This window comes from Quercus suber, unplaced genomic scaffold (assembly GCF_002906115.3).
Source record: "Quercus suber isolate HL8 unplaced genomic scaffold, Cork oak 2.0 scaffold_4, whole genome shotgun sequence".
Classification (NCBI taxonomy): Eukaryota; Viridiplantae; Streptophyta; class Magnoliopsida; order Fagales; family Fagaceae; genus Quercus; species Quercus suber.
Window position 1 is genome coordinate 1,567,890 of NW_027069470.1, and position 24,617 is coordinate 1,592,506.

Here is a 24,617-nt window from a genome sequence, read left to right on the forward strand (position 1 = left end):
TCCTTTGTTCAACTGTTGCAGGTAGATCAAAACCCTCTTTACTTTTTAATTTTTGAAACCTAGGGTTTGAAATTGGGTTTTTTAATTCTTTCTTCCAAATTGGGTTTTTTAAACTGTTCTTGATTCCTTTTTTTTTTTTTTTTTTTTGGTGGCGTTTTAAGGAAGGTAAGATTGAATGTGTCCTATGGATGTGTATTGAGTTCTTTCTGTAGAAACATAGTCAAAAAAGAAAAAAAATAAAGAAATTTGCCTGAACGGTACTGTTTGGTGATGTTCTAGACAACTATAATTTGAATAAGCCTGTCTACCCAAGTCAACCTTCAAGGCTTATAAAAAAAAAAAAAAAAAAACCCTTAGCTCAAGGTCTTCTTCATTTTCAGTGACTCGTCTGTGAAATTTCTTGCTGTTTCATAGTGTGCTTGTGCCATGTATGAAGTATCAACAGAGGACATATTATAGTTGGGCTTCATGGATGTCTAATTGTGTTTGTGCTTCCACAGTGGACAAAGGAGAAAATTGAAGGATTTTAATTTGTAAAATCTCCCTAGTATCCATTTAGATCCAGAACTGTAACATGTGACTGTAACAAGATGGAAGTAACTTTTGATTCTAGATTATGTTGACTGCAGGCAGAGCATGTCCACTAGTCATACACCAAAATGAATGATGGTGCTGGTCATATCAAATGTATATCATTGTTACCATGACAAAAAAAGGAAAAAAAGGCAGAAGTTGATGTTAATGTATTATGTTTAGATACACTTTTATGCTTTTCATTCACATCCTCAAGATGTTGATGTATTGTTGCTTCTGTATGAAAAAGAAGAAGGCAGAAGTATATCTAATTTAAGAAAAAGTTGGCATTGTTTAGATACATTTTTTTTTTTCTTTTCACTCACATCCTCTCAACTTGATATTTTTCTTATCATGGATAAGCATATATGCTAGAGAAGAAATTAATAAATGTTTACATTAAGAATATATTGGCTAGTATTTGAATCAACTTAGGATCATCAACCTTTGTTAATATTAATCAAGTTGGTAACTTAATCTATTAATAATAATTAGATTTGATACTTCTACACTCAGAGTTACTAATTTTGAGAATACCACACAATCCACATGAAAGAAAGCTGGCATATTTATGCATACAATGTATACTTATTTTCTTGGATAAAGTTGAGCACACACACTCCATTCTATATTTGCATGACCATTTGATATTGTCCTGTGGTCCACACAAAGCACTCCATTCTAAAAGGGTTTGTCTCCCAAAACTAGAATAAAACTTTTAATAATATTGTCTGTTTTTGTGTTGTGCTTTGTGTGGACCACAGGACCACATGATACTTTTCCACATGCAAGCCCATCTCATACTTTATTATGTTGTATTTTATATGCAAATGGCTGACTTGGCATTCAATTTTGAGATTCATTATGGTGGCCAGTTTGTGTGGAATCCAGATTTGGTATATTTAGGAGATAATACTTCTTTTGTTGATAATGTTGACCCGATAGGCTTAGTAATTTTGAAATACAAGATATTTGTTCTGATGTAGGGGCAGTTAGTACAAGTAGATATCATTATCTTATTCCTGGAGGTAATTTGGAGCAAGGGTTAAGGCTTATAAATGGAGATGATGATGTAGTTTATATGTGTGAGATTCATGCTGCATGGCCTACAGATAAGATAACACTATATGTTAAGGGTGGTGAGGAGCCACTTCCAGTTGAACAACCAATTGGAAATGAGGAAGTAGCAAATGATGATGATGTGCATGAGGTGGGCCATGTGGATGCTGAAGGAGGTGGTGGAGAAGATATTGATTGGTTAGAGAAGGGTTGGGGGGCCAGATTTTGGTGATGATGTATTTGGAAATGTAGATGATGGGTCATCTACACATGATGAAGTTAGTGTCAATGTAGCAGCCCCACATAGGCCCTTTGAGGGAGATGATGGGTCATCTACACATGAGGATCCACTTGTGTATGCAGCCCCATATAGGACTACTACAACTGACAATGACCCACCTCTTAAAGATGATATGGAAAGTCTAGTAGGGTCTGATGATGATCAGCCAACACCAACTGCTGCAAAAGAACCTGAGTTTAATGCCCAAACTGACATGAGAAAACCAGAGTTAAAGAAATGAATGAAGTTTCCAAACTCTAAAGTATTTAGGGAGGCATTGAGGGAATATGCTATAAAGAAGACAGTAGATATCAAGGTCAAGCTGAATGAGAAGAAGAAGATACCAGTTTATTGCATAAATGAATGTGGATGGAGATGGTATGCATCTTAACTATCTGGGGAGTTGACATTCCAAATAAAAACATTCAATCCAGAAGGCACCTGCCCTAGATCCTTCAAACATAGCCAAGTGACTTCAAGTTATGTTGCAAAGAAGTTTATGCAGGAGTTTGATAAAAATTTTGATTGGAAAGTGGCTGGTGTTCAACATCATGTGAAGTAAGCACTTGAAATTGACATAAATTACAGTCAGGTGTATAGGGCAAAAAGGAAAGCTACTGACTTGATTACTGGGGATGAACAGCTGCAATATGGGAAGTTTAGGGATTATGTAGAGATGATAAGATTGAATGATAAAGAAAGTAGGGTTATTTTGCAAATTGAAATGAAAGATGAAAAATGCATAGCCCAATTTAAGAGAATGTATATCAAGTTTAATGCACAAAAAGTTGGTTTTTTTGGGAGGTTGTAGACCAATCATTGGTTTAGATGGGTGCCACCTGAAAGGGAGATTTGGGGGGCAAATACTTTCTGCCTTAGCTAGAGATGCAAATGATAACATTTTCCCAATTGCATTTGCTGTTGTTGAGCAAGAGAACAAAGATTCATGGGTATGGTTTTTGCAATAGTTTTCAGATGACATTGGGAATCCAGAGCAATTTAATCTAGTCTTTATCACTGATAGACAAAATGTATGACTTTAGTAGTGTACTAACATATTTAACCCATATATTTAAAGTTCAATAATACATGTCTCAGTTCATTTCAACATGTTTAACTAACATATTTACTTAATCTATTTTGTATATGAATTAGGGCCTTATATCTACAATTGAGATGTTATTTCGAACTTGTGAGCATAGGTATTGTGCGAAGCATATCTATAATAATTTTAAAATGGATCATAAGGGCTTGGGTTGAAGGATGCATTGTGGAGATATGCTAGAGCCACAACAATCAAGGAGTTTGAGAGAAGAATGCAGGAGCTGAAGGATTTGGATGTCAAGGCATGGGAGTATCTTGCTGACATTAACCCTACACAATGGTCTAAGTCTCACTTTAGTAGTAGAGCTTTGTGTGATTGTTTAGCTAATAACTCGAGTGAGTCTTTTAATGCAATAATCTTAGAAGCTAGGGATAAGCCAATTTTAGCAATGTTGGAGTGGATCAGAGTTAGACTCATGACCAAACAATACAAAAAACAAAAAGGTATAGCAAAATACACTGGAAAGGTGTATCCTAATATTCAAGACAAATTAGAGAAGTTAAAACATGAGTCTATACCTTTTAGTGCTACTCCAGCAGGCAGCCTCATGTATGAGGTTGAGAATGGTCGTGAGAGACATATGGTTGACTTGGTTAAGAAAGCATGCAGCTGTAGGATTTGGGATTTGACAGGACTTCCTTGTAAATATGGGATCTCTGCTATTGTTAAGAACCTGGAGAGGTGGAAGAATATGTGCATCCTTGTTATTGGAAAGAGACATTTGTTGAAACTTACAAAGAGATAATACAACCAATGCCTAAATAGTCTGAGTGGGTTGAGACTAACCAACCTGCTCCTGTTGCTCCTAATGTGTATAAACCACCTGGCAGACCACCAAAGCAAAGAAAAAGTGATCCTGAAGAGTCAAGGAGCCCTTATAGAGTTTCTAGGATGAACAAGACAATCAAGTGTGGGAAGTGCCAGAAAGAATGACATAATGCAAGAGAGTACAAGACAGACATCACCAGTGAAACTCCATGGCAAAGAAGAGATAGAATTGCTAAATCAATAGCTATAAGTATTTTCATGCTTTAAACTATTTCATTTCCTCCTATGTTTCATGTGTATGTAACTTGTACAACCCTCTTTGTAGGCACAAGGAAGTAAATCTACAAAAACAAAGCAGACTACAACACCTCAAACTGCATCTCAGCCACCAAGTACTAAATCTCAGCCTGCATATAGAGCTTTTGGTCAAACTACATCTCAACCTGCACCAAAACAAAGATCTGAGGCAGCAACTCAACCTCCAACTAGATCTAGGGCCAACTAGTTCTCTTCATCCTTACAACTGAGCTTCCATACCCCTAAAGAGACATGGATTCTTTACCATCTCAGGCACCTCAGCTTTCTTTTATTTTGTTTATTTTTTTCCTCTTACTTGCTATTGTTGGACCAAGTTACTAACTGTTGGATTTTAGTTATGCAGCCAAGTGCATTTGTCAGCACTAGTGGTGTACCAAGTGAAGGAAGTGCTGGTGGTGCTGCTAGGGTTTAAAGGCAGAACGTGTGGTGTATCAAGGCCAACAAAGTTTCAACGAGTTGGTGAAAAAGGCAAGAAGGCAGCTGGCAAGGCACCAAAAGCAGTAAATGATGAAAGATGTTTAAGTTTCAATCACTTTTTTTTTTTGTTATAGTTCCCACTTTTTTGTTATAGTTCTCACGCTTAATGTATTTGCTTAAAGTATTTGCTTGAGCATGGTCAAGTGTCAAAAACAATATTGGCAATTTTGGTTAGAAGATGTGTATGTCTGATGTGTGGTGGGCTAGTAATTGGGTTTTGGTTGGAAGATGTGTAAAGTCATAAGATGTGCCAAAAACAATATTGGCAATTTTGTATGCATGTGACATAAAGTCACAATAACTGTTCACTTTTATTAAAAGTGGTTAATGTGCATTGACACAGGATAAAGTATTTGTTGTGTTGTGCTTGTCTTTGCTTTTGGTGGATTTACATAGGACTGTGTTTTGCTTGTCTTATTGTAACTTTTGGTGGATTTACACAGGTGTGCATTGACACAGCAAAGAAAATTATGTCTTTGAGCTTTATGTCACAGCAAAATATGACATAGCAAAGTTGTGTTGTTACATGAATGATTTTATTTATTATTTTGGTATATTCTAAAAAAATTGGACATTGCTTTCTGGAACCAATTATTTATTCATTATATATCCACAAGTTTATATGCAACCTACAGTATCTTTTTGTTTGATAGAGTATTTTTATAGCCTTGAAATGTGCAGAGTTATTTATATAGGCCAAAACAAAGGAGTTCCAGCTCCTTTATATTATTGCACAATCTTTCCAACACAAAGTAAAAGGTGAATTGACAAACCCAAATGAGAATGCTTTTATGGAGGTTATTAATCATTGGCAAGTTCCAAGTTCCAAGTTCCATTCATTTATTAACATTCCATATAACACTTTGTGCCATATATATCAATCACAGAATTAAGTAAAAAAAAAATTGTACTAAAGAATATTTGCACAAAAAACAATAACTTTCCATTTCAGGTTTTTTTTTTTTTTTTTTTTTTTTTTTTTTTTTTTTTTTAAATTATGAAGAACCCTAATCAGGTTTTGTTAGAAGGTAACATTGAGAACCAAATTAGAAAGATCACTTTTGACGATTCTGCAACCAGGAGGACTTACGTGTGATATACACACCAATTAGAAAGATCACTTTTTTTGTCAAAGCTCAAAACGTTAAATTTTTGCCCTAATTTTACCTTTATGTATCCAATGGAATAGTTTTTGTTAATTAGGTTCTCAATCACATATACTATCATATGCTGTTTGGACCTCATTCTTGACCACAGATTCACCATTCAGATACACCGTGAGCCTCTGACTATATATAGCAGACTGGGCGTATAACAATTCTTGTGGTGTTGTTTCCCTTTTCTGGGAGTGAATATAAGAAACGCAGAGAAGTATATAACACACAAGTATATATTGATAAGATAATTTTTTATTGGATCAACTCTGTATCTTCGAATAGATATGAAATCGTGATAAACAATAAAAAGAGAAAAGGAGTAAACGCTTTTTGACATATGAATTAGTATCTAATAATAAATTCAAAGGAAATTATAGACTGAATTTTTTTTTTTTTAAATATCAAACCCCTGACCTCATTGTTCCGAAGATATTGGTACCAGCCAATTAATTTTTGTTACTTATTAAATGATCCTTTTGAGTTGTACATATAATATTTGAAGGTCCTAGATCATCCAAAGTGGTAATTAGAATGATGAGAAGCAATTAACGATCGAACTGATAGTGCAAGACTGAGAGCCTTTTACTAAGATGATCATGAAACAAAAAAGATCAAAGCTTTTGATGTATAATAATGGTTGTGTATAAATAATTAAATATATAGAGCAGATATTTAGAAAAAGGAGTAAACACTTGAGCAATTTGACAAAATCTTGCAATGATCAAGTCATTTTTGATTTTTTTATTACCAGAAATCATAGCTCTTAATTTTTTTTAGAGAGTTATTATAGCTCTTAATTAAGTGAATTAGCGAAAGAACATACATCTTCGTGAAAACCTGAACTGTACATTATCTAATTACGTACTATAAGAGATACGACGTACAGAAAGAAAATCAAACAAGTGCCCAGTGTCTAATCCACGATAATTAATTCAACACCCACTGCCAGTGTTAGCACGATGCTTCACAATGGAAGCCGTCTTTCGAAGAAAAAAATAGTAAATACGGAGTGGAGAGTGACAATTAATGTTAATCATTAAATGTTCTTATACGTCCTTTTCTCGACATGTGAATCATGACTCATGAAATGACTTGAAAAACTTGGAGAAAAGTATTAGGGAAATGTTAACAAGTGCTATTGGGGCATTAGTTAAGAATCCATTTTAAGAAAGTTTTGATATCACTCTTATGAGAAATAAAAAAAACTTTCAAAACATTAATTGTTTTTTTTTTCTTTTTCTATAAAAACTTTTTTAATTACATTGTTAACCAATATCTTATGGCATTCGTTAACATCAAAGTATTATTACACAATATTGAACCTTTTTTGGGGGGGGGGGGAATGACGCATTCTTGAAATTGAAAATGCAATACCATTCAATAATAGTGTTGCAAAATTGGGCTTAGCAGGCATTACACATTGTTATTTAATGAGCTGGAATTGCTATTTTTTTTTATATATAAATAGTTAAATACCATATAATCTGAAGTTCTGAACTTATGGTGTTAAATTTGGTTTTTATTGAATTAAAGTGTCAGAAAATTATAATATATACAAAATTTCTAGGATCATAACCTTTTTGATAGGATCATAATCTATTCCACACATTTTACCACAACTCTTATTATAGCTAATTATGAGTGGTGGCACTGGTAAATTCATATGAAAGTGACAAACATCTATTTACAGTTTACTACTAGAATAGTTGTGATAAAAAGAGGTAAAAAAAAAATTGTTATAGTCCTAAAATATATACTTTCCAATACAATGTCAACACTATTTTTCTTAGTTTGTCAAATATAGTCACGGTAAACTCAATACTATAAACATATAGAAATTATTAAACAAGGTTAAATTACTTTTTAAACCTTAAAGTTACATGTGTGTTGCATTTAAATCTTAGAGCTTGGGGTAAGTTTCCTTTTAATCTCAAATTTGAAATAAATTTTATTTAAATCGGCTTATCACATGATATTCAACAGGTAATGTCTCTAATATTTGAATAAGAGATCTATGGTTCAATTCTCATCTACACAAAAAATTGATTGGTATCTTAATCTGATAACAAAAAGTTATTATTAAAAGTGAATGCCATATGTTGAAACTCTTTCTTTTAAAAAAAAAAAAATTAAGATTAAAAAAAATGTGAAAGAAGGACTAAATGAAATGTTTTTAGAAACTTTTAAGGTTTAAATAAAACATTTTAAAACTTTAAGGTTTAAATGAAACATACCCAAACTTTAAGGTTTAAAAAGAAATTTACCCTACTACAGGGGCGGCGCTAGTCTATATTCATGGGGTTCAAATGAACCCCCTGACTTCAAAAAAAAAAAAAAATATATATATAATATTTTTTTTATAACCCCCTGACTTCAAAAAAAAAAATATATATATATATAATATTTTTTTTATTAGTTTAATACTTTAATTTATTTTTAAAAATATTTTTGCATACTCTGAATTAAATTTTGCACATCTTTATTACAAGTATTTCAAACTCTAAGGGTAAAAAGTAAGTATTTGTGAATTGTAAGTGTCACTCATTTTTATAAATTTATATTATGTTTGTGAGTGTGTCTAATATTGATTGTGTGTATTACTTTTTATTATAATACTATTTGTGTAAATTATGATATGTGTGGACATTTGTATGTACAATATAAATATAATATAAATTTATATAATTTAATAATTAAGAAATAGAAATGGTTTATTACATGTGTGTGTATTGTTATCATGTTATAATAACTTTTTGTTATAAAGTTAGTAAAATTTAAGAAAAGAAATTGTAAAGTTAGTGTTTGTCCAAGCATTTGATTTGTTAAGTAAACATGTAATGTATAATTTTATGTATGAATGAGTGTGGTTGTGTGCGTTAATAATTAATACAAAGCTAATGAGTTTAGTTTAGTCATTTAGTTTAAAATATTTTTATAAAAAAATAACAAATAGATAATAACAATTGCATAAAAATAAAAATGTTAGATAAACATAATAAAATAAAATAGTCATAGGCTCATAGCTACTCACATTGGCAATAGATACTCATAATGAACTATCATATAACAATTAAAATTTTGAGAATTTGTAGAAGAAAATTGTAAAACTTCATGTATTATATTTTTTTTGTCAATAACTCGATATATTCAAGTTTTTTTTATTAAAATTTTTTAATGACCCCCCTAAACAAAATTTCTGGAGTCACTGCTACCCTACCAATAAACAAACAAAACCGATCTATGGGTGAATTTTGTGTTCCCCTATATTTATGGAGTCCTTCCAAGTACACAACAAAAATTCACAATAAGTACTTTACAACATTCCCAAATTAGCCTACCACCTTACACATGAGTTATCATAAAAATTAAATTGTAGATTATGATAGACCCATGTGTGAGGTGGTAGGCTAATTTATGAGTTTTGTGACATTGATGTATCCCTAACCTTATTGAACCATCTCTCCCCACGAAAAATAATGTACTTCAAAAACTATATAAACTGAATGACATACTCTTTAAAGTTAGATAAATATCTGACTTTAAGTAAATACATTTGAAAGTTATATCCTTTTTATCAAGTTAATTAAAATTTATAACTTTAAATATTTTACTAAGTAATTAATTAATTATATTATTTCTAATCAAACATAAAAAAATGAGCACAAACAAGATTTATAGACTTTAATATATATTTTATGTGGCATTTAGAGTTAGCTAATTAGGCTATATTATTAGCATGTTAAATTAACATAATAAATTCACATATTCTTTATAAACATATAGACCTTTTTTTTTAATTTATAGTATAATAATTACGCATTATATATATATATATATATTTAGAATACTAAGTATTTTTAACACACATACGAGGAAATGAGAGAAAGTTTTAAAGAAACTGATAATGATGTTTATTTTAAAAATGATGTCCAATTACATTGATTAATGTACTATACTATAGTCAGCAAATAAAACTCATCAATTGATAATTTCCATCATGCAAACCATGAAAAGTTACATGAGGTTTAGGGGCAAAAACTGCAAAAAATAACATGTTTTTCCTTTATAACTTTTAGTTTAGACTTTAGAGAAAGTAAATTCCAACTTCAAGTGCGGAAGAGTTTACAAAAAGCAAATGATGAGGTGATTAATCGAAAAAAAAAAATCATCTCTGTTTGTTTTTAAATGAAGATGGTTCAATTCATGATTAAAAAAAAAAAGTATTTTACAGAACTGAAAATGAACAGTATTATTTTTCTATAAAAAAAATAAAAAATAAAAAGAAGAAAAAAAGAACAGTATTACACAATTTAAAATCAGTTAGCACGAATTATTTATAGTATGAGATCTTAATTGACATGACACCGTTTAGGCATTTATAATTTTAGATACAGAGAATTTAAATCCTCACTAATCACTATATCTTTCACTTTAAAGACAAGTGAAGTGAAAAGGATTATGATCTTAACTAATCATAACCACTAGTACCCTGTACCCTAAGAAATGTCTTTACTTAAAAGTCGACCACCCAAAATCAAGCTACAAATCATCCCTTAATGTGTACAATTCCATGACTTGTAAATGTTTAACTACAATGTAAAGGACGGTAAATAAATATTTGTATTGCAAATCAAGTGCAAATTAAGGTTTGGTTAGAGCAGTAAATCACTTGAACTATTTATGAACAATATGGGCCTGACACAAAGGAAAAAAAAATGGTCATGTTAAGTTTTAACATGACTTTTAAAATAATATAAGAGATCATATATACTTACATATATTCAAAGACAACTAGTGATTTTTTTCTATCTCAGTGGCACTATCTTCAAACATTCCAATTCATGATTCTTTATAGAGATTTTTCAATTGTGGTGAAGGCAATTCCTTGAATGTTTTAAAATTTTCTGAGGATTATATTCGATTTATTTTCTTAGGAAATTATCTAGTTTAATTATTGATATAAAAATTTTTCAAGAATTTTGTAACTTAGTTGATACTTTTTGATGTTTCTAATAAAAACATTTTAGAATTTAAACCACCTCTCCCTCAACTATTGAATTACAAATAATAATTAATATCTCTCTCTCTCTCTCTCTCTCTCTCTCAAATATTCAAATCTCTTTAATCTGATGTTGTGACTTAGGACTTAACTCATGTTTCTAGACTTGCAAACTGTCTTTGCACAGAATGTGGACAGTCGGCCTTCTCTTTTCTTGTAAAATATATGGGCTTATACCCATCTCTTCCGTCCCACTATTTGGAAGAGATGGGGCTGGCCCATCTGGGGTTTTTATGGAGGGGAAAGCTAAACTCGGTTGCCTTGGAGGTAACAAGTCACAAGTCACCACACATTTACTATATAATATTGTACATGATTGGGTGGAACCAATCAGGACTGTAGAGTCATAAAGTGTGTCCCCGTGTAGTAGCTGGAATTTTTATTTTTTTTATTATTATTTTTTTATAAGAAAGACTTTCATTTCATTAAAAAGCAAAAAATAAAATAGCATTATGAGAAATAGAGGACACGAGAAAAGGTAGACATTCTTCCATTTATGTTACAAAGAGTCAATATTCTTAGCCAAAAACTATCAAAATATGAGCTGACTTATTTCTTTGTCTTCCCACATGTGACGCTTGGAAGGTTCGAAACTTACGTAATCTGGAGCAAAGTCTCAAGACTACAGTAGAGATAGAGACTGGGACATCCGCAAGGCTCTCCATAGCATGACAAACAGTAGTGGAATCAGTTTCAAATATCACATCTTTGACTCCTATGTCCCATGCAAATATAGTAGCTTCTCTAGTGCTTTAGCCTTTGTTCTAAAGGAGCCAAAGGAAGTGTTAGGTGCTTGCTGAGGGCAGCAATGATCGATCCAAAGTGGTCCCGTATGATCACACCAATTCCAGTCACGCCGGGGTGGGAGAAAACTGTAGCGTCCACGTTAACCTTGTACCATGGAAATGTAGGAGGGACCCAACGACCATCCATGGCTTCCTTGAACTGGGTGGGCCGAATGTGAGCCAGCTGGTATTTGTGCAACAGTGACCGAGCTCGTGACATGATTTCATGCGGAGATTGGCGAGCTTCCCCTAGGCGAGCTTTGTTGTGACTAAACCATTGCCGTGGTGATGACCAGTTCAACCAGTTTGGTGTCCACATGTTGCTTGAAAAACAAATGCCAAAGGAGGTCCATGAAGTCCCTGTGATTGGTTCTGGTTTTATTGAGCGGCATGTGTTAGGAATGCTATAAGCATAAGGATAATAATTGGTGTATTGAGATTTAGTTAGTTAGTTACAATTCTAAACATGTTAATCACATTTAGCACATGTTAGAATTATTAATGCACATGGGGAATAATAGAACCAATAGGATGAGGCCATGTGGGCCAATGAGATTAGAGCTAGTCTCCTATAAATACATGATTGTAATCCAATATGAAGGGAATGAAGAATAAACCAATTTGTTAGTGCATTAGTGCATATCTCTCTCTCTCTCTCTTAATCTCTCTATTTCTCTATGGAGGGTGACTACCTCGAATTAAGTCAATTTCCCTACAATCCTCATCCATTCCCCTATAATTCCCATCAATCCCCATTAGGAACCACCGGGTTCCTAACAAGTGGTATCAGAGCCGTTGATCTTGAGATGAGCAATTGTGATGAAAGAAAACTTTTGAAAAAAATACAAGAATTGTTGAACAAAGCCATAGAAGAATCCAAGGATATTTCAAAGAGGATGAAGGCGTTGGCTGAATCTAACATGGCCATGAAGGCGTTGGCTGAATCTAACATGGCCATGAAGGAAGAACTTTCAAGAGTGCGAGAGGATCTTGAAAACATGTCCAAAGAAGAGTTACAATCTCTTGATTCAATGAAAGTCAAAGAACAAATCAAGTTCCAAGAATCCATTCTTGATGCACCAATGGAGGCTTCCATTCAAGAGTCTATGATTCAAGAAGTGGCAATCCAAGTGTCGGTGATTCAAGAATCCAAGATACAAGCGCCAACAATTTTAATGGTTCTAGAATCGAATGAGGTCTTGAAGATACAAGAACATTTCAAGGTTGAGAGAACTAATGAGACCTTAAAGATTGAAGAACCATTGAAGGCTCAAGAATTCGAGCAAATTTTGAAGATCTACGAAGAAGAAACCTTCATATGCACAGGATCGCTTGTCAAAGAGAAATGCATGAATATGGTGATCAAAATGTCACTACGGTATTGGTCCATTGGAAGATCTCCTTTGATGAAGATGTTATTTCACAACAACACCTTGTGGGCAAGGTGTTTTCAAGGGGAGGGAAATGTTAGGAATGCTATAAGCATAAGGATAATAATTGGTGTATTGAGATTTAGTTAGTTAGTTACAATTCTAAACATGTTAATCACATTTAGCACATGTTAGAATTATTAATGCACATGGGGAATAATAGAACCAATAGGATGAGGCATGTTAATCACATTTAGCACATATTGGAATTATTAATGCACATGGGGAATAATAGAACCAATAGGATGAGGCCATGTGGGCCAATGAGATTAGAGCTAGTCTCCTATAAATACATGATTGTAATCCAATATGAAGGGAATGAAGAATAAACCAATTTGTTAGTGCATTAGTGCATATCTCTCTCTCTCTCTCTTAATCTCTCTATTTCTCTATGGAGGGTGACTACCTCGAATTAAGTCAATTTCCCTACAATCCCCATCCATTCCCCTATAATTCCCATCAATTCCCATTAGGAACCACCGGGTTCCTAACAGCATGTCCGACAAGTTCCACACATCCTTAGTGACAGTGCAGTCCCAGAACACGTGTCCCACAGTCTCTGGGGCAAGAGCTCAGGCTGAACAAGTGGGGTTCTCAATGACTCCTCTATGGTAGAGGTTGGCTTTAGTAGGTAGGATGTTTTTGCTTGCTTTCCATGCAAAGAGTTTGATCTTATTAGGCACATGGAGGTTCCAAAGCTGGCGCCAAAACCGAGTCTGCTCAGTGTCATAGGAAGTTTTTGCCAACGCTAAAGTCCAAGTCATGGATATCATCACTTTATGTGCGTTGTTGACAGTGAAGCACCCCTTTGGTGTGTATGCTCAGATCATGCAGTCGTGTGGCATTTGGCGACTCAGTGGAATGCTAAGAATGGAAGTGGCATCGTCTTGGAGAAAAATTTGGTGCATCATGTCAAGGTTCCAATTCCCATTTTCTTGGTCAATGGGGTACTCTACCCTTGTGTTTGCTGGAAGTTGAGCAGGAGGTGTTAGGACTCGGAACGTGGAAGGTCGTGGCAGCCAGCGATCAGTCCAAATGCCAATGGATTTGCCATCCCCTACCTGCCAACGGTATCCTGAATTCACAACAGATTGAGCAGCCAAAATGCTTCGCCATGCGAATGATGGTTTTGAACCCAACTCCATATGTAAGAAATTTGTATTTGGAAAGTAACGGGCTTTAAGTACTCTATGAACCAAGAAGTAGGAGTTCATCTGTAGTCGCCATCCTTGTTTAGCTAATGGAGCTAGGTTGAATGCCTTGAGATCTCTGAATCCCAACTCTCCCTTATCTTTTGGTGTACACATTTTTTCCCAACTCAGCCATGCCATTTTATGTTTACCCTCCTTTTGGCCCCACCAATATATTCGAATCATCCCGGTTAACTCATCACAGAGTGAATCAGGGAGCTTGAAAACACTCATCGTGTATGTGGGTAGAGCTTGTGCAACTGCTTTGATGAGAACTTCTTTAAATTGACAATAACAAGTTACTAACAATGCCAGATAATCTCAGTTGCTGGTCCATGTCCATTATTTGTAGAGAAGTGCTACGAATATTTGAAGCTAACACTAAGATTACCTTTTATCCCAATAATAACAACCTGTCACTTAGAATTTGTTGTAAAAATGTTGTAAATATAGCATTTCTCTTATCTTTATGGATCGGTACCATTTAATTAAATGTTAAAAGCTTTGTAGATTAACTAACAATAACACCTCATGATGTTTTCAATGGGGGGATTATCTGGTTTGGCCTAACAGCCTACATTTACAGAAGAAACCACCCTTAGCAGCTATATCTTTACTATAATACTAATTCATGTGTTATGATGAACCCAATATGGGGTATTTAGAGGAGACTAAACCCTAAACTAACCATTCAATAAAACATGGTTAAGTAACTTGTAATGCAAATAATATTCTTGACTTGCACATGGAAGATTGGGCTTGATACCTTTAACCAACAGTAGAGCCAAAATTGGGACTAAATATAACAAAATTCTTAAGTTAAAAAAAAATATTAATGACATAATTCTTAATTGATAAAATATTATCATATCGATTGTCTTAATCTATAATAAAATTATAAGGAAGCATTATTTATTTCTTCAAATTCTCATCTTTGAACCTTTTAAGGATGTTCAACATCTAAAATTTTAACATTGGAGATATTGAGTAGTAACCTCTGACTTTTGAACACTTTTTATCTTACTTTATACATCAATTGTGAATCGTTTTCCCCTTGAAACATTGCCATGCACAGATAAGGAAAATCTCTTGGAATCTTTGATAATAAATGAGGTAGAGTCAACCATTACTCACTCACATGCACTCCCACACCTTCACCCAACATGTTTTCCACTGTCAGTATTATCAACCAACTTACCTGCAAATAATGAAGGCACATGGAAGAGGGTACCAATGATTCCTATCAAGAGTGATACTATTATGGTAGAAGCAGTGGGAACTAAGAAAACTACAAGGCACACAACTAGTCAATCAGCATTACTAAAGAAAAGGAAGATTGTTTCTTAGATAGACAATGTATACACTAAGATATTGGTGGAGGCTGGTTCCCAGCCCTGCCAGATGTAATGAGTCTTTTATGTTGGAACTGTCGAGAGCTTGGGAACCAATGAATAGAAAATCAACTTGCAGATATGGTGTGGATAAAAGATCTCTTTGTTGTGTTTTTAGCTGAAACATGGACGGATAAAGCAAGGCTAACTCGAGTTCAGGATCGTTTGAAGTTTAAACATAAATTTATTGCTCCTAGAAGAAATAAGTCTAGGGGATTGGTGATTTTTTGGAAGGAAGATTTTGATCTAACAATTGAAACGTTCTCAAAGAATCACATAGATGCTACGATTAATAAGAACAAATTGGAGGAATGGAGACTCACTGGATTTTATGGTGAACCTGATACTCAGCTAAAGCATGAAGCATGGTCAAAATTGAAAAACTTGAAGTCTAGAGGTACAACATCATGGCTTTATGCAGGGGACTTCAATGAAATAGCAAAACAGTTCGAAAAAAGGGTGGGAAAGCAAGACCTCATTCACAAATGCAAGCTTTTTGGGATAAACTTGATGAATGTGGCTTTATGGACTTGGGTTTTGTGGGATCCATGTTCACATGGCACAAGCACTTTGATAATTACACAATATGGGAAAGGCTAGATAGAGCCATGGCAGCCAATGATTGGTTCTCGATGTATACGGATACAAAGGTTAACCATTTGGATGTTACTACCTCAGACCATAAACCATTATGGATCGTGTCGGAAGGGATGGACTATACACAGTAGAGGCCTTTTAGGTTAGAACAGATATGGATGTCTGAAAAGGGGTGCGACGACACAATTGAAGCCGTGTGGCAAAGGAATTATGTAGATTTGGTTGGGGTTAAAGTCTTAAAAAAAAATTAACATCTGTGGTCAGGAGTTGATGCGGTGGAGTAAAAATAATTTCAGAAATGTTAAACGTGAATTAGAGAAGAAGAGGAAGCAACCAGTACAAACCAAGAGAGTAGCTATGAATAGGGTTTTAGTTCTGCGAATGAAGAAGCTGGAACAAGAAATAAATATCTTTTTAGATTGAGAGGCTAAACTGTGGAATCAAAGGTCGAAAGTGCAGTGGCTAAAAGATAGAGATCAAACACACGATTTTTTCACAACAAAGCGTCTCAACGTAGGCGAAGAAACTACATCAAGGGACTGTATGATCGAGGTGGGCAGTGGTAATCAACTCCTAACAGTGTAGCAGAAACTGTTTTACAGTTCTATCAGTAACTTTTTACTACTACCAACTCGGATAACTTTGATGAGATTCTAGAACAAATACCACAGGTTGTGATAGCAGAAATGAATACATAATTGACAAGTGATTTTACAACAGCAGAGGTAGAGACTACTCCAAAACATATGGCACCATTAAAATCACCCGGCCCCGACAGTATGCCAACTTTTTCTATCAAAATTATTGGTCTTTGGTTGACAATGATGTTATTAAGGCTATTTTAATGAGCTTAAATACTGGCACTCTTCCACAAGCATTGTAAGGTTGAATTTAATCAACCATCTTGTTGACTTTATTCCATGCCAATTTACTTGTATTTCAGCACTTAGAAACCCTGTATTTAGGTGGGATTCATGTAAAGGTAGTAAGTGAGAGAGTGTGAAGAAATGCTCAAGATAGTGCAAGAAAACAGAGTTTTGCGGTTAGGACTCGCGGGTGACTCACGACTGGCAAGTCGCCAAATTCAGTACAAGAGTGAACCGTGCAAGAAGGTGAATAGTCGTGCCAGCTGAAGTACTATAGGACAAAAAGTCCAGCCTAGCCGTTCTATTAGCTCGCAGCTTAAACACGCGACTCAACCAAGTTGCGAGGCCAAGCCGCCAACTAGCTCTGTTTTGAAAAACCTGACATTTCACATTCCTATCTCAACCTAGTATAAATACCCCTCATTCCCACGAAATGTAGAGAGTTTCCAGAGAGAATTTTGAGAGAGAAACCTTAGAGAAAAACAAGATTGATTCATCCATAATCTTCACCTAAGAGACTCTTTAAATCCTCTACTCTCTTCCTCTCCATTGATACATACTTGAGAAGTTCTTGACCAAATTCTTTTTTCACCATACCCACGTATGTGAGAAAGTTCTTTTGGTGCTAAGGGAAGCAATTTGGAAGGGACCAATGATTATTGGTTGATGCTATGGTTTATAGCGGAATCCAATAAGCTAAAGAAGAAAAAAGTTCGACGCAACCTCGTTAGAGCAAGAAGCTTGGAGGGCTTAGGTACCTGGGTAGATTAGGCTTGGAGGGTCTATTACTGTTCATGTATCCCAACTACATTTTCTAGTGGATTATTGACTGCTTGGAGGGCGGAGGAGAGGTTTTACGCCGAGAGCTTCAGTTTCCTCTTCAATAACACATCATGTGTTGTCCTTGTGTTTACATCTTTTTTTCCTTTATCTTTGCCATTTAATTACTGCTGTGTTTGTGATTATTTATGGTTTAGATTGTTTATCAATTCTGGTATATGTTTGTTATCATCTTCCGCACATATTTTGTTTGCTATAAAGCTTGAATTGGTAATTTATTGTTTAGGGGTCTAATTGTTCATAGTGTTTTCAATACTATTTGAACTTTCATTTGGTATCAGAGCAGATGCACTTATTGTGGTTTAAACACCCTAGTGCGATCCTTGACCCCACATTGAGATGGATAGGTCTTAATTTCTAAATGTGCCACCATTTTTTTATGGTAATAATTATGCATTTTGGAAAGTCCGAATGAGGGCATTTTTGTGTTCTATTGATGATGCTGTGTGAGATGCAGTTGAAGTGGGTTGGACTAAGCCGAAGGCTGCCAAATCCACTTGGGATAAGGCAGCTCTTGCGGCGGCAAATGCTAATAATAAAGCCTTGAATGCTATTTTTTGTGGTGTCTCTCCAGAAGAATTTCACAGGATTTCACATATCACTATTACTAAGGAAGCATGAGAGATTTTTGAGACTACTTATGAAGGAGCAAAGAAAGTGAAAGACACCAAATTACAGATTTTCACCACTCGCTTTGAGGAGCTCAAGATGAGCGAGGATGAGTCCTTCGACTCTTTTTATAGTAAGTTGAACGAGGTGGTTGTCAGCAAATTCAATTTAGGAGAAAAGATGAAGGATTCTAAAATTGTAAGGAAGATCCTTCGGTCACTGCAGGAAAGCTTTCATGCCAAAGTAACAGCTATTGAAGAGAGCGAAGATCTTGATGACATTAAAGTTCAAGAGCTGGTTGTTTCTTTGCAGACATATGAATTATCACTGTCTACGCAGAAGAAGAGCAAATCTCTCGCTCTTAAGACAATTAATGAGAGAGAAGTATCTTATGATTCTTCGGAAGAAAATTTTGTAGATAAAGATGTGGCGTACCTTGTGAAAAACTTCCAAAAGTTCTTAAAACTTAAGAACAGTGGGAAACCTCGTGACAAAGGGAAATTTCAGAATTCCGGGAAGGAGAAAAGGGAATTCCAAAGGAAAGATAGTAGAGAACCCCAATCTTCACAGGGAATCACGTGTTTTGAATGCAATGGACACAGACATTTCAAGAAAGAATGTCCAAATTATTTGAAATCAAAGGGGAAGGTCTATGCCACTACTCTAAGTGACTCAGATTCATCAAATTCTGATTCTGAGGAAAGTTGTGACGGAGAAGGAAACTACTCCACATTCATGACCATTATACATGTGGAGTCCTCAGATGATTTGGGTACACTTGTGAAGGAGTTTGGTGAGCACTCTAATTCGGAGTCTATTGGAATAGTTGAAGAATCTGAAGATGAGGAAGTTGAAGAAACAGTGGGACTGCAAGAGACCTACAATTCACTCCTTAAGAAGATCAGTAAATATGCTAAGGTGGCTAACGCAGCCATTAAGAAGATGAAGAGGGCTGAGGAAGACTACAGAATTCTTCTAGTGTAATATAAGGAAATTAAATGTGAAGTGGAGAAAATGAATGGAGAGCTGTTAGAAGCTTACTCAAAAATTCGATTCCTTGAGCATAAAGTGCTTCAAGCAAATGCTAAGGTAGACCGTGTCTCCTTCAAGAAACTCAATGAAATGCTTACTCATCAAAAATCAGTCTCAGACAAGTCCGGAGTGGGATATACCGAAGGGAGTAACTCATCAGCCAATGCCACCGAAGAACTAAGGTTTGTGAAGGCCAAAGAGCCAATTGTGGAAGAGTCTATTCTTGATAAGGTTAAGAATAAAAAGAAGAAGAATGTGGCTAATCAACGGGTATTCAATACAGTCCATAATCCATCAGAAGCTAGACATGAAGCTAGAGGAAGATCACTTCGAAGATTACAATGGGGTCCTAGAACGAATCATATTTGTCACTATTACGGATTGCAAGGACATACCAGACCCAACTGTCATAAGCTAAAAGTGTTAAACAATGCAAGCGTTACTCGATCATGAGGAAGAAGAAATGACAAAAGGTCTTGGGATGGTGAGCAAACAAGAAGTCAAAACCGTGATCTCGGAATGATGGACATGATGAAGATGATTGGTGCCTTCACAAATTGCTTGGAAAGCTTCACAAAAATGTTTGACAGTCCTAACTTTCGTATCCAATTCGTCAAGGATATCACCCCAAATGCACGTGACGAGTGGGCGATGAAGGGTACTCATGCATAAGCATCATAACATGTCCATGCATCACTTCTTCCTATACTTTGTGATTATGTATGGTTGTATGCATTTTGCTTTTGAGTGTTGAATTGTTGTTTGTTTATTTGTTTTGTTTTAAAAATGTTTTTACATTGTTTTTGATCAATCTTTTCTTACTTTTTTTGTCAAAAATCCAAAAATACATAAAAAGTAGAAAATCCAAAAAATTTGATCGACTTTGTTGAGTGTTGTCTCAAAGCATGTTTTGCCTTGTACCTTTGTACTAATGGCTTTGTGCATCTACGAGCTTAACTTGTTTCATATGCACTCATATTTTTGTGAGAAAAATCTTGAAATCTATATGATTGTTGTAAATAGATCTTCAATCTTGTCATGAATGATTAGTGAATGATTTTGTTGATCTTGAGACATGCATAGACTTGTGCCTATATATCTTCCCACTCTTTATTTTGTTGTTTTTGCTTAAAGAACTCACCAAATATAAATCTCCAAATGAAAAGAGATATTGAGCTGTAAAAGCCTGTCGCACATACTAGTATTTGACTAGGAAAAAGGAAAGCGACCAAAATAAAATGTATGATGCCCAAAAAGCCAAAGGCTATCTCATCAAATTGAAATATTAAAAATTTCAGGCATCGATCTCACAATGAGATGTATTGATTCAAAATGATCAAATGATATGATGTATATAGAGCCAAATGAAAAGTTTCAAAGAAATGTACTCAAGTTTATGTGGGAGGTTATATATGCACATTTCTATAATTGAGATGAATCACATTATCTAGTGCTAGTTGTGTATACCTTAGTTAAATTGATCATTGAAGCTTCATTTTAGACTAAGGATTATCTCATTTTTGATACCCACACACAACACACAAGTCTATGTTCAATGAATGTCATATTCATTTATGTGATTGTACTTGTTTAAATGTGTTTTTACAAGCTCAATCTTTGTTGATCAAACACAAAAATATTTTTGAGTGTTTTAGCTTATTTTTGGAAAGTATTTTGTTTTTACAAAAATGTTAAAAATTTCAAAAACAGTGTTGCCCTGTTTTGGCGACTCAGTCACGAGTTGGTCCAGTCGCATGCCCCAGTCGCTAGCCCACTTCGAGATTTTTCGTGGCTCATTGGCGAGTCAAGGTCTCAGTCGCGAAAAATACTTAGAGAATTTTTCAAAATTTGAGCTTTTATGTTTTTCGCGGCTTAGTGTGGTGACTTTTTCGCAGGTGGAAGGTCCAGTCGTGAGGGGTACACAGAGATTTTCGCGGCTTCCTTGGCGACTGTCTCGTGGGTTGACCTTTCAGTCGCAAAAAACACTTAGAAAATTTTTCAGGAATCTGAACTTCTATGTGTTTCGTGGCTTACCTGGCGACTAACCGAAAAACACTTAGAAAATTTTTCAGGAATCTTAACTTCTATGTGTTTCGCGGCTTACCTGGCGACTAACTGGCAACTTGATCCAGTCGCGAAAAACACGTGTTTTGTGTTTTAAGGACAGTTTTTCAAAAACATTTTAGTTTTCCCTCGAATTTTTGTGACTGTTCGTTGTCTTTCCCATTTCTCTCTTTCAAACACTCCGTGTCTTTCTTGAAAAAGCATCCATTTTTGCATCTTTTCTACTCCAACCTTCAAGAAAAAGGTATGGGTTTTCTCTTTCTCACTTCATTGTACTTGATTTGAGCATTTTTTTTCTTGTGTTTATGAGGTGTTTTTGTATTTTGAGATATAGCGTGTTCAAACTTGGGTTGGGTTAATGTTTGTTGAGATTTAGTGTTTTGATCTTGGCTAAACTTTGTTTCTAGTATTCTAATCTTATGTGTTATTATGTTTTAGTTTATCAAAGGTGATTGCTTGTTATTTCTCTTACCCATGTTGTTTTTGGTTCGGATTTACTGGTTTTTTTTCCCCCCTCTATGTGTGAGTTTGGCTTGTTCAATATGATTGTTATTATCTTTAATTACTAGAGATAGTATGTTGCTTCTGCCTTGTGGTTATTGTCAGCTCTGAGTTGGTTTGATCATTTCATTCTCATGAAGTTTTATCTCATTGTCATATGATTAGTTTTGGTTTAATCTGGTTTTCACTGCTTCTGTTCAACTGATTATTACTTGTTGAAGTATGTGGTTGGGCTTGTGCTCTAAAGAGCTCTTGGTTGTTTAAATTGTACTCTTTGTCACAATAAGATATGCATTGTATTGTTGATAGAGTGTTATATCCTTTTCTGATCTGTGATACCTCTTTTACTGTCTAAATCTCAACTGTAAATGGAATGAATGGTAATTTCAAACATTTTTTTTAATTGTTGTTAATGTTTGAATTTCATCCATTGTGCTATGTCTTGTTGTGGCCTTTTCTGCTTGATTACAGATGGCTCCCACACCTACAAAGAAGAAAACTGCTGCAAAGAAGGCTGACAAAAGGCTAAAAATGGACAATAATATGTTTAGGTCTGTCCAGCATTTTGAAAGATACAGAGATTCTTTCATGAAAGGAACTATAATCCAGGAGAGGTTTGTGGATTTAAATGATTTGAAAGATACCTTCATTCCATAATGTTTTGAAGGCAGAGGATGGGAGAAGTTACTGGGTGACTTACTAGTTGTGTGTGAACCTTTAATAAGGGAATTTTATGCAAATGTGATCATCAGAGAAGATGAGCTAAATTGTTGGATTAGAGGTCATGAGTTCACCATAGATGCTCATGATATTGATGAGGTCCTAGGGCTTGAGGGATTAAAAGATCATGAGTTCACAAACTACAAAGACATGATGCTATCTTTAGACACTGTCCAGGCTCGAATTGGTGGTGTTAAAGAAAAGAGATGTCTCAACACTACTGACTTTCATACTGACTTGAGGTGTTTGACCACAATAATGATGTACAACCTGTATCCAATAAAGATGATGACCACACTGACAAATGCCAGAGCTATCTTCCTCATGGAGCTCGAGGAGAAAACTTTCATTGACATCAGCTCCCACATATTTGACACTATTGTGGAAGAGACCAGAACCACGTCTAGGCCAAAGCTGATCTTTCTTAGTCTTCTTATGAGATTGTTTAGAGCAAAAAGTGTTGCAATCCCTCAAGATATCAGTCCCGTGGTTTCTCTATCAACCATAAACAAGCTAAACCTCACAAGGATACAAGTTTGTCTTCCAGGTGATGACGAGGAAGGTGACCAAGGAGAAGGGGATCGTATGAAAACTAAAGCAGAAGATGCAGGACAATCAGTTACACCCAGAAGCAGAAGCAAGAGGAGTAGAGCCTCAACCTCATCAGCTGCACCTCCAGATGCACTCCAGATCATCCTGGAGAGAATTGATGGACTCAGAGAAGTTCAGAATGAGCATACTGAAAGGATGACAGCAATTCAAGATCAGCTAAATGTTCTTTTAGCCAAATTTGACAGTCTTAACTCCCAACAGTAACCCTTTGGCCATTCCGATCAAAAAGGGAGAATTCTTGAAGGGGTAGCTCTTGAAGGGGAGTGCCATTTTGAGGGGGAGCATGTTACAAACAATGTTTTATTTTATGTTTAATGCCTTTTGATACACTATGGTTAATATGTTGTTTTTTATGGTTTAAAACTCATGGTCTTTATTATTTAATGATGTTTATTCAGTATTTATTTACTGTATTTGTACCAATGTTGCTTTTATAAGTTTTTAGGGTTTGTTTCTATGCATATTTGTAGGCTTTTATGGTTTGTACCATGCTTATGCAGCCTTATGCTTTGCTGCTTTGTACTTCTAGCTAAATGTTATGCATTTTCTTTAAGTATTCTCACTCTTGCGCCCTTGTAGGATTTTATTCCTAGATGCATATACTTCATGTACTGTGCATTGTTTGAGTGTTGGTCATTCAAGTGATTTACTTTGTGTTTATCAGTTTGAATGTCTGGATGTTCATTCATAGTATGAATGAGCATTATGGTCACTATCTTACAATGATTGCTTGTTTGGTCAAGCCATGATTTATTACTTTATTCCATTTTGCTTGATCGCATTGTGCTTGCTCCATATGCATTACAAGTTTTCTACATACAATGAACTTATTGTATTATTATGTTTCAGGAGATGTTTTGGTCTTATGGTTCAAGAGCTTTACAAATTCTAGAGTTAGGTGTGAATGAGTTTTTCAACTGTTCCCAACTTACGCATTAAGTCTAGAGTTTGTTGTATGGTTTTGTCATGGAATAGACAAAGGGGGAGATTGTAAGGTTGAATTTAATCAACCATCTTGTTGGCTTTATTCTATGCCAATTTGCTTATATTTTAGCACTTAGAAACCCTGTATTTAGGTGGGATTCATGTAAGGGTAACGAGTGAGAGAGTGTGAAGAAATGCTTAAGAAAGCAGAGCTTCACGGCTAGGATTTACGGGTGACTCGTGACTGGCAAGCCGCCAAA

At 35.0% G+C, this 24,617-nt stretch overlaps 1 protein-coding gene across 1 annotated transcript; it reads right to left on the reverse strand.

Annotated features, from left to right (window-relative positions):
* Positions 1–13,832: 13,832 nt before the first annotated feature.
* Positions 13,833–14,435, reverse strand: LOC111983137 (uncharacterized mitochondrial protein AtMg00310-like). Its single transcript, XM_024014795.1, has one exon. The coding sequence runs from the start codon at positions 14,433–14,435 to the stop codon at positions 13,833–13,835; it is 603 nt and encodes a 200-aa protein (XP_023870563.1).
* Between the last annotated feature and the right edge of the window lie 10,182 nt (positions 14,436–24,617).

Coding starts and splice junctions, on each gene's coding strand:
- LOC111983137 (XM_024014795.1), bottom strand. CDS start 14,435: ATGAGTGTTTTCAAGCTCCCTGATTCACTCTGTGATGAGTTAACCGGG.